Genomic DNA, 14,328 nt, shown 5'->3' on the forward strand with positions numbered 1-14,328 from the left:
ATAATAGGCCATTTTGATATATGATTTGACTGAAAGTCACCCAGCCTGTTGGTAGCCAAGTGCAGACTAGAGGCTCTGAGCTTGACCCCTAGCTCAGGTCTGAGGTCTTTGTCACCCTTGCTGTCTCTTTGTCAAGCCACTGCTGACACATCCTCTTTGCTGGCCCCTGGCCATTCACAGCTACCCTGGGGGTTGTGAGCCCTTGGAAAGGAGGAGTAGGTGTGTCCCCTTCTCACAAAGACTGCATAGCATTGTGGAAAGGTAGTATGTGGAACATCTGGAGAATGGCCTGAAGTCCAAACATCCCTGAGCCTGAGAGTAACTTGGTGGTGCTGGAATTAGGGAGGATTTATTTGGCAATGCTGTCAGATGGCTTTTCTTCGGCCAGGCTGAATTGTGGATATTTTTGGAGTCCTTTGAGGGCAGAAAAAGAAAGGAGGGAGAATGGCAGGGCAGGCAGAGCACTGGCCTGGGAGTAGAGGGCTCCAGCTTCCATCAGGGCTCTGCACAGTTCATTGTGTGGCTGTGAGCATGTCACATCCTCGTCTATAACATGAGGAGGCTGGCTTGGCAGATGATCTTCCAGCTTTAAGACTCTGTAGTTCTTTTTATAATTGCCAGGTCACATGACCTCTGTGAGGACAGGGCCCTTTATGCCCAGGTACATCATAGGTGCTTAACAAATAGAAATTGATTAGGTCAGTGGTTCCCAAACTTTTCTGTACAGTAGAACCCTCTGGGAATCTTTAAACAAACACTGATGGCCAGCTCTTCCCTAGACATTCTGATTTAATTGATATGGGGCAGGGTGGGGCTTAGGTGAGTCTGGCATGCACTGGAGATGAGTTACGGATGATCCACTGTCGATGTTGCTATAGATGCTGGGAATCATTTAGTTTCTCCCTTTAGACCAGATTTTGTACTTTTTTGACAATTTGATTTAGTTCTGGAATAAGTATGATTTCTTCAGGGAGTAGTATTTGAAGAGCCTAGAGGGTTCTTAAGCTTTGCCCACTCTTGTATCTGAATGAATGGCCTTTTAATAACCAAATGCTGTTTGGACCAGAGTCTATAATCTTGTGAAAGGAATGGCAAGGGTGGGGTGCTCAATCATATTTATAGAAACCCAGAAAACACTTTGTACCAGACCGGGGAACTCAGCTTAAATGCTGAGAACAGGCTGGAAGTCTACTTAATAAATACCCCATGATTGCCAAGATCTGAGGAATGCGGGATGCTGAGGGGAGCTCACATCCACCTTTCCATGTGGGAATGCAGATTTTAAACTCAAGCGCTCAAGAATGAGAGGAATGAAGGAATGAGGGGTCTTACAATGGAGCCTGGGTTTAGAATGAAGCTTCCTCCACTGGGATCCACATTTCAGCCTGGTGAGCTGTTCCCCAGGCGGCCTTCCCTCCCAGCACGCTGCTCCCAGGCCGCAGCTGACACCCTGGGTGAAGGGCAGTCAGGTGTGCCTTGGAAATGTACTGAGCACCAGGCCTTCTCCACACTCCTTGTAATTCTTATGTAGCAACAACAAGCTGATTAAACAAAAAGGAAGGCCTTTCTCTGTTGTTTCAAAGAGAAAGAGGGAAGTGGCATTGATTCTTCAAAACTCAGATCCAGAAGGTGGAAAGAGAAGGAAGGTGGTTGTCAGAGTGGTGGGCTGGTGGGGTGTTAAGTGGGTGGGTATGGGTCTCAGGATGCCTGGTTTTGGTTCCTACCACTTTCTAATTGCTTATTTTGAAGGTGAACAAGAGGCATCTTTTCTCTGTGACCCACACCACACTGGTCCCCTCGGTGTTGAGTTGTCCGGCCTAGCAGTGTAGAGTCGGGGCTCGGAGAGACTTTTCTTCCTGCTGGTGCCACATGTGCCTTTGGCCATTACTTGGGCAATACCTCATGCATAGGGATCAGGGACAGCCTGTGGCCTGATTGTCAGACGGCCTGTCACCGATGCTCCTGGCAGAATTTTGAGTGTTGTGCCTGCTCCTGCTCTGCCTGTTTTCCACCTGAGAAGGTGGGTTTTCCCTTAAATGTAGAGCTCTGTCTTTTCCATGTTCTTGGGTTTATGCCCTAACACTGCCACTCGTGCCCCAGCCCCAGCCTCAGACACAACTTGAAAAGGTTTTGCATTGTTTGCTGCAGTGTTAACAAGCACGGCTGGGGAAGCATTTCCTTTTCTGCTGGGTTTAGGTTTAGAGTGTGGCTGTCCCTGGAGGACCCTGGTGTGGTAGCTCCAGAGGTGAGCACAGCTGCAGGCTACACTGAGGTTGCAGCACACCTAGACGGGCAGGACTCAAGCATCGTATCACACAAACAATATTTGAGGACTTAGGTTATGATAGCAAATATTCAAAAGACTGTTGCAGAAACAATAGCCTGAATTGCTCTAGAAAGCAGACTGGAACCAATGGGTGAAAGATAAAGGGAGATGGATTTCTGATGAAGGTAAAGAATACCCCAACATGACAGGGTGGGTTGCACCAATAAGTAGGGGATTTTGCCTCACTGGGATTGTTCAAGCTGCATGTACATGTCCTGCCTTGGACTAGGCGGGTGATGGTTCAAAGCTTAGGCTTTGTGTCAGGCTGCCTGGGGTTTAAGAATAGGCACTATCTGCAGTTGGACTTTGGGCAACTAACCCTCTCTGTGCCTTAGTTTTCTCACCTGTAAAATAGTGATAATGATGATACCTACAGTATTAGGTTATATTATGAGGGCTAAATGAGTTAATATGTCAAGGGCTTGGAACAGTATCTGATACATAGTAAGCTTGCTAAGTATTAGCTATTAGCTATCTCTGTTCATTAACAAGGTCAAAGTTTTACAATTCTATATATTTAATCTTATGTTAGATCTTTACTACATTCCTATATCTTCAATGTCTAGAGATCAGCAGAATAAATGAATATGTACATTTACCACAAAAGGATAGAAAGCAGGGTTTCTCCCTTTTGGCCCTATTGACACTTTGTTCTGTATTACTCTCTGCAGGAGCAGGGGGAAGCTGTCTTGTGCATCGTAGGATGTTTGGCAGCATCCCTGGCCTTTACTCATTAGATGTCAGTGGCACCTCTCTAGTCTTGACAATAAAAATGTCTCCAGACATTGCTGAATGTCTCCAAGGGGCAAAATTATCACTGCCTGAGAACCACTGAGAGAGAGAGTATATAAAAATTAACCCTCTGCCTTCTATGCTAATGCCTTTAAAATCCCAATTTTAAATGTTTATTTTCGTATCTTGCCCCTTTATCTGACTATACATTTTATCTAATATCTTTTACTCAACCACCACGATTCTGTACTGTCAACGCTTATCTGTTCACTTGTGTGTTGGAGTTTCCCTGTATAGAATGCAGGCTTCATAAGAGCAGGATGTCATCTTTGTGTGTTCTCAGTATCTGAAAAAGTATCCAGGCCGCGTTACTTGTTCAATAAGTACTTGTTGAAAGGATCTATGGACATGGCAGCAACCTTTTCTGATACCCTGCTGAGGCCTATCATCTGGCAGAGATGTTTCTAGAGAAGCTGAGAGCATGGGTAATCCACAAATTGGTTGGCAAGAAGGCCTGCAGTGGAATATGGGGGTCTCAACTCATCACCACTGGGTAACTTACCAGGGGCATTTCCATCTCTGTCCAGGTGATATTGGGCACTGAAGACACAGGCTCTACCAGTGTTGTGGGGAAGAAGAGGTTGTAGTGGCCCGTGGCTGCAAGGTACAAGGTGACTACAATGTTGAAGGGCAGCGTGAAGACTGGGAGGTCCCACTTGCTGAAGATGGAATTCAAGGCACTAGAAAGAACTGGGCTGCAGATGGAAGAGACAAAGGGTTAATCCCTGTGACATCCTGAGGTCTACATTGTCTTAGCAGCTCTGGCCACTGTATCATCCACTGACTCCTCTCCTAGGCACAGCGTTTCTGGCCCCCTTGAGACTCCAGTGTTCCACTGATCTGGGATGGGGAATAAGGTATTCAATTTCAGCTCTTACCTTTTTTTCTTTTCTTTTTTTTTTTGCCAATGTATTGTCATCTGCTTCATAAGCTTACACCACTGAGAAACAAATTTTAAAAATATCGTAACTTATTTTGAGTAAAACACTTTATAAAATAATGGAAATATTTCCTTGTTTTTTAAACCGAGAAAACTAAACAAAATGTGACCCTTACAAAATGTAATGTGTTGCCTTTGAATCACCAAGGTGTACAATGACTATTGTTCAGGGTTGTGATAACATTTTGGAAGACTGACCTTCTAGGAGGAGGCTGCAATGGCATATGGGCAATTTGCAGGTCTAATTTCAGCAAAAATACTTGCAGCTACTCTGGAAACTGCCAGGGGAAAAATAGGACCTTCAGTTGTTTTACCCTCTGTCTTCTTCACCTTTTCCTTGGAAAGAGAATGGATGTGGGAGACAGACAAAGCTTAGTGCAAATCCTAACTCACTCCTATGGGTACAGGCTGAAGGAACATTGTTAGGTAATTAATCTCCCTTAGCTTCAGTTTCCTCTGGAAGGCACCAGCCACCCTAGACACTGAATACCCCATATCACCCACACTCAGTGACCTGCTGGGCAAAACCTGAAGTTGCATGATTTGTTTAAATGGTCTGCTTTTAATGAATGACCATGGATTTCAAAAAGGCATTTAAGACTTCCTGAAAACCCTCCTACACATCCCTCGCCAATTAACTCTCCAACTTACTGAGACAAGTATTTCACATTTTCACCTTTCTCCTCACATCTTTACTGTCTGCTTCCCTTTAGCCTCAGTCAACCACTTGACTTTACTTCATTAAGAAAATAGAAGCGACAAGATGAGAAAGGCTTGTTTTCCCAGCCATAAAATCCACACCCTGTCTGCTTTCTTCCCACATACTCTGCCTCTCCGCCTTTTTCACATAATTGAAGCGTCCCTGCTCCTTCATCAGGACAATTCTTTTCCCTTTTCTTTGGATCTAATCTGCCTCAGGGACTTCATTCCTGTAATTTTCTCCTTTCTCTGCTACAGCTTCAATCTCTTCTTTTTCTTCGGATCATTCTCATCAGGATATAACATACTCTAGTGTCTTCTACCTTTAAACATCTTCCCCCTTTAACCTGATGGCCACTCCAGCTGTGGCTCCATTTCTCTGCTCCCTTCATTCCTTCGAAATGGTTGGCTTTCTGTGCTGTCCCCAATCTTTTCCTCCTAGTCTTTCCCAAACCCACTTCAATCAGGTGTGTGCCCTCATTACACCATGGAAATGGCTCTTGTCCATTTCACCAATGGCATCTATCTTGCCAAGTCCATGGTCATTCCCCATTGCTTTGATTTGACAGTTGGACCTGCCCACCGTATTGAAATACTTTCTGTCTGGGCTACCATGACACTGGATTTTCTTAGTTTTCTTCTTGCCTGCTCCTTCTTAGTCTCTTTTGATGGTTTTTCCCCTTTCTTGCCAGACTTCTAAATGTTGGAAAAGCGTATGACTCTGTCTTGAATCTTTTCTCTCTCTCTTAAAAAAATCTTCTCTGTTGGGCGATTGCCTTTAGTACCATAGATGAAAGCTTCTGTGTGCTTCCGCCTCCCGAATCTTGATCATATCACTGTGTTCCAGATTTGTATATCCAATTACCTTTACAACATCTCTACTTGGAAGTCCACAGTATAATGTGTCCAAACAGAATTCTTAATTTGTATCCTGTCTCCTGCCACCAACTGTCAGGCCTCTGAACCCAAGCTCAGCCATCATATCCCCAGTGACCTGCACATATACATCCAGATGGCCTGAAGCAACTGAAGATCCACAGAAGTGAAAATAGCCTTAACTGATGACATTCCACCATTGTGATTTTTTTCTGCCCCACCCTAACTGATCAAAGTTCTTTATAATCTCCCCCACCCTTAAGAAGTTTCTTTGTAATTCTCCCCAGTCTTGAGAATGTACTTTGTGAGATCCACTGCCTATCCCAAAACCTATAAGAACTAATGATAATCCCACCACCCTTTGCTGACTCCTTTTCTGGACTCAGCCCACCTGCACCCAGGTAAAATAAACCGCCATGTTGCTCACACAAAGCCTGTTTGGTGATCTTTTCACACGGACGCGTGAAACAACAACCAGTTCTTCTCTTGGTCTTTTGTATTAACCCAGGTACTTGGGCACATTCTAGGAGTGTATTCGATTTTCTTTTCTTTTCTTTTCCTTGGTATTCCACAACCTCCCAACAAGTTGTGTTGCCTCTGTTGTCCTTAAAATATACCCCAGACCCACTCACTTCTTACCGTGTTCATGGATATTACTCTAATCTAAACACTGTCATCTCTGTGGGGTTTTGTAGCAGATAATTGTGGATTATTGTAGCAGATGCTTCCAGCATCTACTCTTACTCCAGTTAAAATCTGTTTCCATCCTGCAAGCAGAGTGATTTGTTTAGATTTAAACTATATCCCATTACACCTCTGCCTAAAACTCTCCAACTGCTTTCTATCACAGCTGATATAGAAATCAGTCTTACTGGGTCTTCAGGGTGTACCTGTTCTGACTCTCATCGAGTCCCTGCCCTCCCCTCCTGCCACTCCTCCATCCTTCACTGGGCTTCTGCCACACCAGTCTTGTCTTTCTTCCTAGAGTACATCACACTTCCCCATTTGGGGGCTGCTTCTGCCTGCAACATCCTTCACCCACATCTTCAGATGACAGATGCCTTCTTATCATTTAGGCGACAGCTCAAATGTCCCCTCTGCAAAGTTGTCTTCTCTGATCACACATGTCTGGAATCATTTGCTGTCCCATTTAGCCTCTCTTGCTTTCCTCAAAGCACTTATCACATCTTGAAATGATCCCTTTTATTAACTAGTTTATAAGTTTATTTCTGTCTTAGCTGAGAAGAATGTTAGCTCCAAGGGAATAGAGACTTTTCCTTGTTTACAAATATTCCCAGCATCTAGGGTCGACCTTTCACTCAACAAATAGTTTCAGGCACTCAACAGATAATTGTTTACTGAACGAACCTGGAAAATGGCACTGCTAATACCTACCCTATGACTTGAATTTCAGGGGCCCCATAAATGGATTGATGAATGCACTGGAGTAGTAGCACAGAGCCCGGGGGGAGGTGGTGCTCAGTATTTTTTGTCCTTTAAATTGGGAAGTGGGATGGGGGGCACTGAAGTCTAATTGCCAGCCAGTGCAATGTGGCTGAGGAGCTGTGCTGAGGGGCTTAATCTATGTAGTTTTAAACCAAATGTATGCAAATGAAGGCAAGTTCTCCTTTTCACAGGCGGGAATGTGGGGGGCATTAAGAAAATCCCCATAGAAATGACTGTCTTGGCTTTTTGTCCCAATGGATTAAGAAAGAAACCCTAAGAAGAAAACTAAATTGCCCAGAATGCTTAATGTAGTAATTTATTTGCAAGCACTACTAAAAAGCAATAAAACAGTACTTAAGCTAAATTAAACTAACTGGTTTTAGTAACTGCAGACTTTGAAACCAAAGAAAGGCATTTACTTCTTAGAGATGTTAAAAATAAATCATTCTGTCTGATTTATTGCTGAGAATAGGAATAAATCACCCTGTTTGAGGGAAGTTGAGAACAGGGTGGTATACACATGTGAAGTCAGGGTCTGGGGGACAAAGGTTCACCATGACAGTGAGCACATTGCAGAGACCCTGAGATGCTCGACAGACCTGCTGTAAATTCATGTGAACTAAGGATCACGTGTGTGAATGGCCCAGCAACCCTTCACTCGGTGAATATTTGTTCCTAAACCCCCTTTCATCGTGACCTTCTTATTTCATCTACAATATGAGGTGATTGCCCAGCAAGATCTCAACCGATACTTCCAGTTCAAAGATTCTATGCTTTACGTATAAATATTCTGTTCCAAGAAAGCCCTCTGCTTCTATCACAAGCAGGTTTTCAGCTTTTAGGTCTTGGTTAGGCCACATAATAGACAATTCCCATGCAACCTGCGGTTTAATAGTGCATAGTGGATTTGGAATGCCAGCATCAAAAACTTCCAAAAAGTACAACCTGCGGCAAGTGACTTAATCTCTGCATGCCTTGGTCTTCCCTTCTGTAAACTGTGGGCAAATGTAGCCGTGCTTAGCACTGCATAAGCCATGCTTAGCACTATGTCAAGCAAGCAGGAATAACTTAGGAAATGCTGACCTTTATTACTAAGAATGTCATTCAGGAAGATTACCATCGCAATAAAACACAAGTTGTCTTGCTGATTTAAAGAATCCTCCTGGCCAGATGCGGTGGCTCATGCCTGTAATTCCAGCATTTTGGGAGGCTGAGGCAGGCGGATCACGAGGTCAGGAGATCGAGACCATCTTGGCTAACATGGTGAAACCCTGTCTCTACTAAAAATACAAAAAATTAGCCGGGCATGGTGGCGGGTGCCTGTAGTCCCAGCTACTTGGAAGGCTGAGGCAGGAGAAGGGTGTGAACCTAGGAGGTGGAGCTTGCAGTGAGCCGAGATTGTACCACAGCACTCCAGCCTGGGCGACAGAGCGAGACTCTGTGTCAAACAAACAAAATAATCCTCCTTATTCCATATCTCCAAATGACCCCCTTGTGTTACAAGAGAACTCATGGGCTTTCACGGTGTCAGACAAGCTAGCCTGGCTGTGAAGGGGCTGGGCCCCACGTGTGTATGTCCTGTCTCTGGCCAGTGTAAGACACACAAATGTCTTGGGGCCCCATGGAGCTGTGAGCAGAAAAAATGAGGTGCCTCACCAGGCCATGGCTGTGAAGGTCACAGGAAACAGAAGCCACCAGTAGTAGTCTAACTTCTCTGAGAACACGGAAATCAGCAGTCCCACCAGCATCCCGTTGTACCCATGGAGTCCTGAGGCAATGGCAGACCTGGCGGGGAAACAGAGTAACTTTGCATTTGAAGTTGGTGATGTTAGTGGGCCCCTCCCTCCTGGTGCTTTGAGGATATGCTTCATTTAGATGATTCCTTTAATAATAATGCTTAGAAAAAAGTGAGTTTGCTCAATGAATATTGGGCAGTCACATAGCTGCCAGCACCCTTCCTGATCAAACACACACACCTGCACCCCCTCCTTGTCTTGCTGATCAACAATTAAAATTATGCACTTTTTCTGTGGCGAAGCTCTTCTTTGCTTATCAGGGGAGACTTAGACTGCTAAGTGTGGGGGAAATATAATAGAAACCTGAGGTGTGACACAAGGAAGTTGTGTATGGGAGTTGGGGAGAGAAAGGGAGAGAGAAGAGAGGGAAGGAGAAAGAGTGTTATGATTACATTGTGTAAAATTCTCTGTAGTTGGCCAGGCACAGTGGCTCATGCCTGTAATCCCTGCGCTTTGGGAGTCCAAGGCGGGAGGATGACTCGAGCCCAGGAGTTCAACCAGCCTGGGCAACATGGTGAAAGCCCATCTCTGCTAAAATACAAAAAGTAGCCAGGTGTGGTAGTGCATGCCTGTAGTCCCAGCTACTTGGGAGGCTAAGGTGGGAGGATCACTTGAGCCCAGGAGGTTGAGGCTGCAGTGAGCCAAGATCTCACCATTGCACTCCAGTCCAGCCTGGGTGACAAAGGAAGACACTGTCTCAAAAAAAAAAAAAAAAAAAATTCTGTAGGTGGAATCTGGGTACTTTCTCTCTCTGCATGTCTGCACCAGAGTGAATAAGCTGGTTTAGCTCCGGGTTCCCAGGTGCTCCTTGGTGAGGAATGGCCCAGAAGTGTGGTATAGTATCCACACACGAGTCTAGCACCTCCTTCTTTTTCAGAGGAGAAGCTGGGGTGTGCACCTACAATTCTCCTCCTGATCCTAATAAACACTGTCCTTGACCTTTCTAATTGCTCTGCCGGGTGAGGGGCATGGGTTGTGGGTGAGAGAGGGGTGTGGGCAGCTTGCACTGCAAGACCCCTGCCAAGGAATGACCTGTGTGTGCTTGTGGTCAGTCCCTCTGCACCCACCTTAGTTCTATGAGGGCTGAAGTGTGTCTGTGTGTCTGTTGCTGTGGCCCAGTAACCAAGCAATGTCAAGGAGGCTGTGCATGGAGGCTGATCAGCCAGTATTTGTTGACTGAACATGTGGGCATGCTAAACCTTACCATGTGTTGGCTGTTCTTGCATGGCAGAAGCTTCTGGAAGCTTAGGGCTCCCTGAGATGCAGGAAGGGAATTCTGGCTAGAGGAGGGCTCCAACCCAGCAGGGGCTGTGGCTTAGGTCTGGAAGGGGGAGGACCTTTCACCTCTGTAGTGACCAGGAGGTCTAGTAACCTAGATAAGAGGAGAGCAGGAGGATGGGAAAGGGGCAGGAGAGCGCATATTTAGACAACTTCCTGCAAGAAAGCTGTAGCACAAGGCACATGTGTGGACACTTGTACTAGACACAGGACAAGCTGTGTCATCAGCTGCTCTTGAGGCCAGGAAGATACGGGGGCAGCTGGAGACAGGCAGCAGGTGGGATGGAGGGAGGTGGCAGAGAAGACCACTGGGGAGCACTTCAAGAGCAGAAATCCACGTTTTGGGAGAATCATTATTTTTAGTGTGTTTGCATTTTCTCTACAGTTTCCCTTTTGTGTTTGGTGATACAATTTAGTGCTTTTTTTTGTTTTAATACCAATAGCTGCCCCACTCTGTGGAGAGTGTCCCTCCAGAATTCTTGTTTTTACTGAAACATTGGTGGCTTCTGGATTTCCCTCCCTGACTATAAAATATACAAAATTGGGTTCAACACCAATGCCAAAAAGGTCTCCATTCAGACCACATTCCATCAGGGAACTGCAGCGTTGGTGTTGTTGACCTTCAGTTACCATCTGTAAAGTACAGTCTTAGGCTAGTGGGGAACTGGGGGTGGGGACAGCGGGGGTGATGAAAGGGTAGCAGGGGTGGCAGAGGTCATGCTTAGAATATGCAACTGTGTCAGTGGTTCATTGTGGACAGCAGTGAGCTCGTGGCTCCTTAGAAGACATGTGTATGGATGTTGTGTCCAGTGGCTACAGCTTTGAGCCTATGGCGTAGAACAAGGCACCAACCTGTCAGCAACAAAGCCTAGATCTTTTCTAGGCACTGTGGGTGTATATGGCATATTGGAAACCAACTTCTTCTCCTGAACATGCTTAGTATATAGCCAGAGAAAGAAGAATAAAAAAAATTACAGAACAATTCAGTCTAGTACTGGGATGTGTTCTGTGGTTGTTCAGAGAGAAAGAAAGGTTCAGAGAGCACAGAGGGAATCAGGAGTGCTCCTTCCTCCCTGTGGGAGGAAGGATTCCAGGGAATGGTAGAATTAGATAGACAGGTACAGCTGGTGTCAGGGATCACAGAAACAAAAGTACTTAACTAGGGACAAGTGTGACGTTGAGTGAGCACTAGGTAGCATAAGACCCATCAAAAGACACTTGGGGAGCCAAGCTGAGGGGCTGGGTTTTTATCTGATGCAATTTGTCTTAAATTCTTAATCAGGATGTTTGTGAGGATTAGGCATGCCTGGTGTGCGTCCCCCCTTGTAAAACTGAAGTCTGTGAAGCGACTCTCTGAATTGCTTGGCAAGTTTACCAGTAGATTAATGGTGGGGAGGATAATCAAAGAATCAGAGTGTCAGTGCAGGGAGGGTCTTGGGCTCGTCTCAGCTGGACAGTAGATTATACAGATAGGATAATGGGGCTGGAGGGGGAAGTGCTTGCCTGAGACACACAGCTAAGAAGGCAGTGGGCTGCACAGAGTTCACCCCAGGTAAATTTCAGCACACAGTGATGAAGCAATGAGGCATGGGCTGATCTGCCAGGGTCCCAGTTCTATGCCAGCTTCCCATGGTTGACAGGTACTTGGGAACAAGGAATAGGAGGCCCACTAACCAAAGCAGACACAAGATCCTGGCTGGAGCCCATTTTTAATCTCACCCACCAGATCTGCACTGAGAAGAATTCTGCCTCTCATCCATCTGACCTCGAATGGCCTCCTAGCATGCTAGAATCGGAGTGGTCATCCAAGGCCACCCTAGAGGTGCATAAGCAACTTCTCCCCAGGGCCAGGCGCACTCACGGGTTTGTCTCAGTGGAATGAGGAACGTCAGCTGGGCCTGACGTTGGTTACAACACATTCAGCTCTGATTACTTTGGGTTTGCCAATGGGCCTCTGGCCATGATGTCCTCACAGGTACCATGATGGGGACAGCATGACCTTAAGCCCAGAAGATGCAGGTCATGCCTCCAAGCCTAAGTCCTGCCACCCATTGGCTGTGGCACCTTTGGTAGGTATCTCTCCCCTTCCAGTCTCCTTTCCCCCATGTGCAAGATGTGGACCCTGTTACCTTCACTGTGCCTTGTGAATGGTGGTAAGAGTCACAGCTAACAAGATGTGACAGTGCTGCTTAGTTTTTTTTTTTTTTTTTTTTTGAGAGAAACCCAGTGTAAGAAATGCATTTTATATTATGACTTAGCTTTCACTTTCTTTCTTTCTCTCCCTCCCTCCCACACACACATCCCCAACATAAATGAAACAAAAATTTCACCAAATAATATTTACCATTACTATATATAGACTACTTTCATCAGTTTTATTTTATGCTATTGTTTTAACTTTAAAAGATGCTGCTGACAATTAATTCATGATCTGGAAATGGGTTGGTGATCCCCAAATTGAAAAACACTAAGATAGGGGATAATCCAGTGTTTCCCAAGCATCAAAAGCATCCAGGAGGACCTTGTTAAAAGTACACACTCCCTAATCCACTGAATTGGCATAGCTATGAGAGGAAGGGGAGGGGTGGACTGAAACTATTTTTTTTTTTTTTTTTTTTTTGAGACAGAGTCTCGCTCTGTCACCAGGCTGGAGTGTTGTGGCACAATCTCGGCTCACTGCAACCTCCGCCTCCTGGGTTCAAGCGATTCTCCTGCCTCAGCCTCCCAAGTAGCTGGGACTACAGGCGTGTGCCACCATGTCCAGCTAATTTTTGTACTTTTAGTAGAGACGGGGTTTCACCATGTTGGCCAGAATGGTCTCAATCTCTTGACCTTGTGATCCTCCCGCCTAGGCCTCCCGAAGTGCTAGGATTACAGATGTGAACTACCGTGCCTAGCCTGAAACTATTTAACAACCACCTTAAGTGATTCTGACCATCAGGAAAGTTTGGGAACCACTGGAATAATATACGGCAAAGTCTGAGGAAGTGGTCAAGTTCTACAAAATGCGAATTGTTATTGTTCTTTTTTATTTTTTCTTTTCTTGCTTTTTTTTTTTTTTTTTTTTTTTTTTTTTGAAAAAGAGTCTTGCTCTGTCACCCAGGCTGGAGTGCAGTGGCACGATATTGGCTCACTGCAGCCTCCACCTCCCAGATTCAAGAGATCATCAGCCTTCTGCATAGCTAGGAATACAGGCATGTGCCACCACACACAGCTAATTTTTGTATTTGTAGTAGAGATGGGGTTTCACTATGTTGGCCAGGCTGGCCTCAAACTCCTGGCCTCAAGTGCTGCCTGCTTTAAGCTTCCCAGAGTGCTAAGATTATAGGCATGAGCCACCGTGCCTGGCCCTTGTTGTTGTTACTTGACTTTGCACAGCCAGTGCGAGGCCAGCTTCTTCCACATCTGTATCTATGCCTCCTGCCGGCCCTGTTTGCTTCCCTTCCTCAGAGCCCCTTCCCACACTGTCCTCCCCTCTCCTTGCCTTCTCTCCAATCCCACATATCCAACCTTTATAGCTAGGAAGTAGCCTCTCTAATCTCCCCAGCACTTGGTGATGTCTGTCTTCTCTGAACTCAATTATATACTGTACCGTATTATTCTGAGACATTCATTGCCTATTAATCTTGTCTCCTTCAACTAGATGGTAGGCTCTGTGAGGGAAGAACAGCTTAGCTATTCCTCTGCACCTCCCTCTGAGACAGTGTTTGCAGAAGTCTCCACAGTCAAGTGAATGTTGACACTGTCACATGCTGTGAACAGGAGCAGTGTAATTCTGCAAGGACCGTCAGTGACCTGCTTAAAGTTGATACTCAGGAGACTTTGGCTGTCTAGGAGGGTAAGGTTGGCTGATTACTCAAGTAAACACCTCTCTACTTTCTGTCCCACGCATCTTGCTAAAATCCCTATAGAGAGGGACCCACCTGTCTTGGCCCAAGGCGAGAGCTGTTAAGGTTGAGACCACTGTCCCCAGGGCCCCAGTGATTGTCCACCAGGGATTCTGGATCAGTAGCCCTATGAAGATGATGAGGCCGCTGAGAGGATTGTTGACGAACATCACCTGAGCGGTCCCTCTCAGGACCCAGTCTATGAACTGGAGGGCAGGGTGCTTGTCTGAAAGAGAGAGAGCGAGCCATCAGCAGGTTCAGCTTGGGCTGCTCTGCTGAGCTGCTGGT

General features: G+C 45.8%; 1 protein-coding gene and 1 long non-coding RNA gene across 3 annotated transcripts in view; one reads left to right on the forward strand and one right to left on the reverse strand.

Moving 5' to 3' along the window:
* LOC140708991 (uncharacterized) overlaps nt 1–14,328 on the forward strand; it is a 167,989-nt gene that overhangs the window by 92,679 nt on the left and 60,982 nt on the right. The window contains exon 3 of one of the 2 annotated variants that reach the window (XR_012089301.1): nt 3,646–4,140. The exons of the other annotated variant lie outside the window; for it this stretch is intronic. This is a non-coding gene — a long non-coding RNA (uncharacterized lncRNA). Of the gene's footprint in view, nt 1–3,645; nt 4,141–14,328 lie in introns of those variants that run through there. 2 annotated transcript variants of the gene reach the window in all.
* SLC14A2 (solute carrier family 14 member 2) overlaps nt 1–14,328 on the reverse strand; it is a 204,956-nt gene that overhangs the window by 42,304 nt on the left and 148,324 nt on the right. Inside the window, exons 4-6 of the mRNA XM_073006350.1 lie at nt 14,077–14,266; nt 8,736–8,864; nt 3,621–3,813 (exon numbers count right to left, since the gene is read on the reverse strand). Coding sequence (XP_072862451.1) covers nt 3,621–3,813; nt 8,736–8,864; nt 14,077–14,266 — 512 coding nt within the window. The remainder of the gene's footprint in view (nt 1–3,620; nt 3,814–8,735; nt 8,865–14,076; nt 14,267–14,328) is intronic.

This window comes from Chlorocebus sabaeus, chromosome 18, assembly GCF_047675955.1.
Source record: "Chlorocebus sabaeus isolate Y175 chromosome 18, mChlSab1.0.hap1, whole genome shotgun sequence".
Classification (NCBI taxonomy): domain Eukaryota; kingdom Metazoa; phylum Chordata; class Mammalia; order Primates; family Cercopithecidae; genus Chlorocebus; species Chlorocebus sabaeus.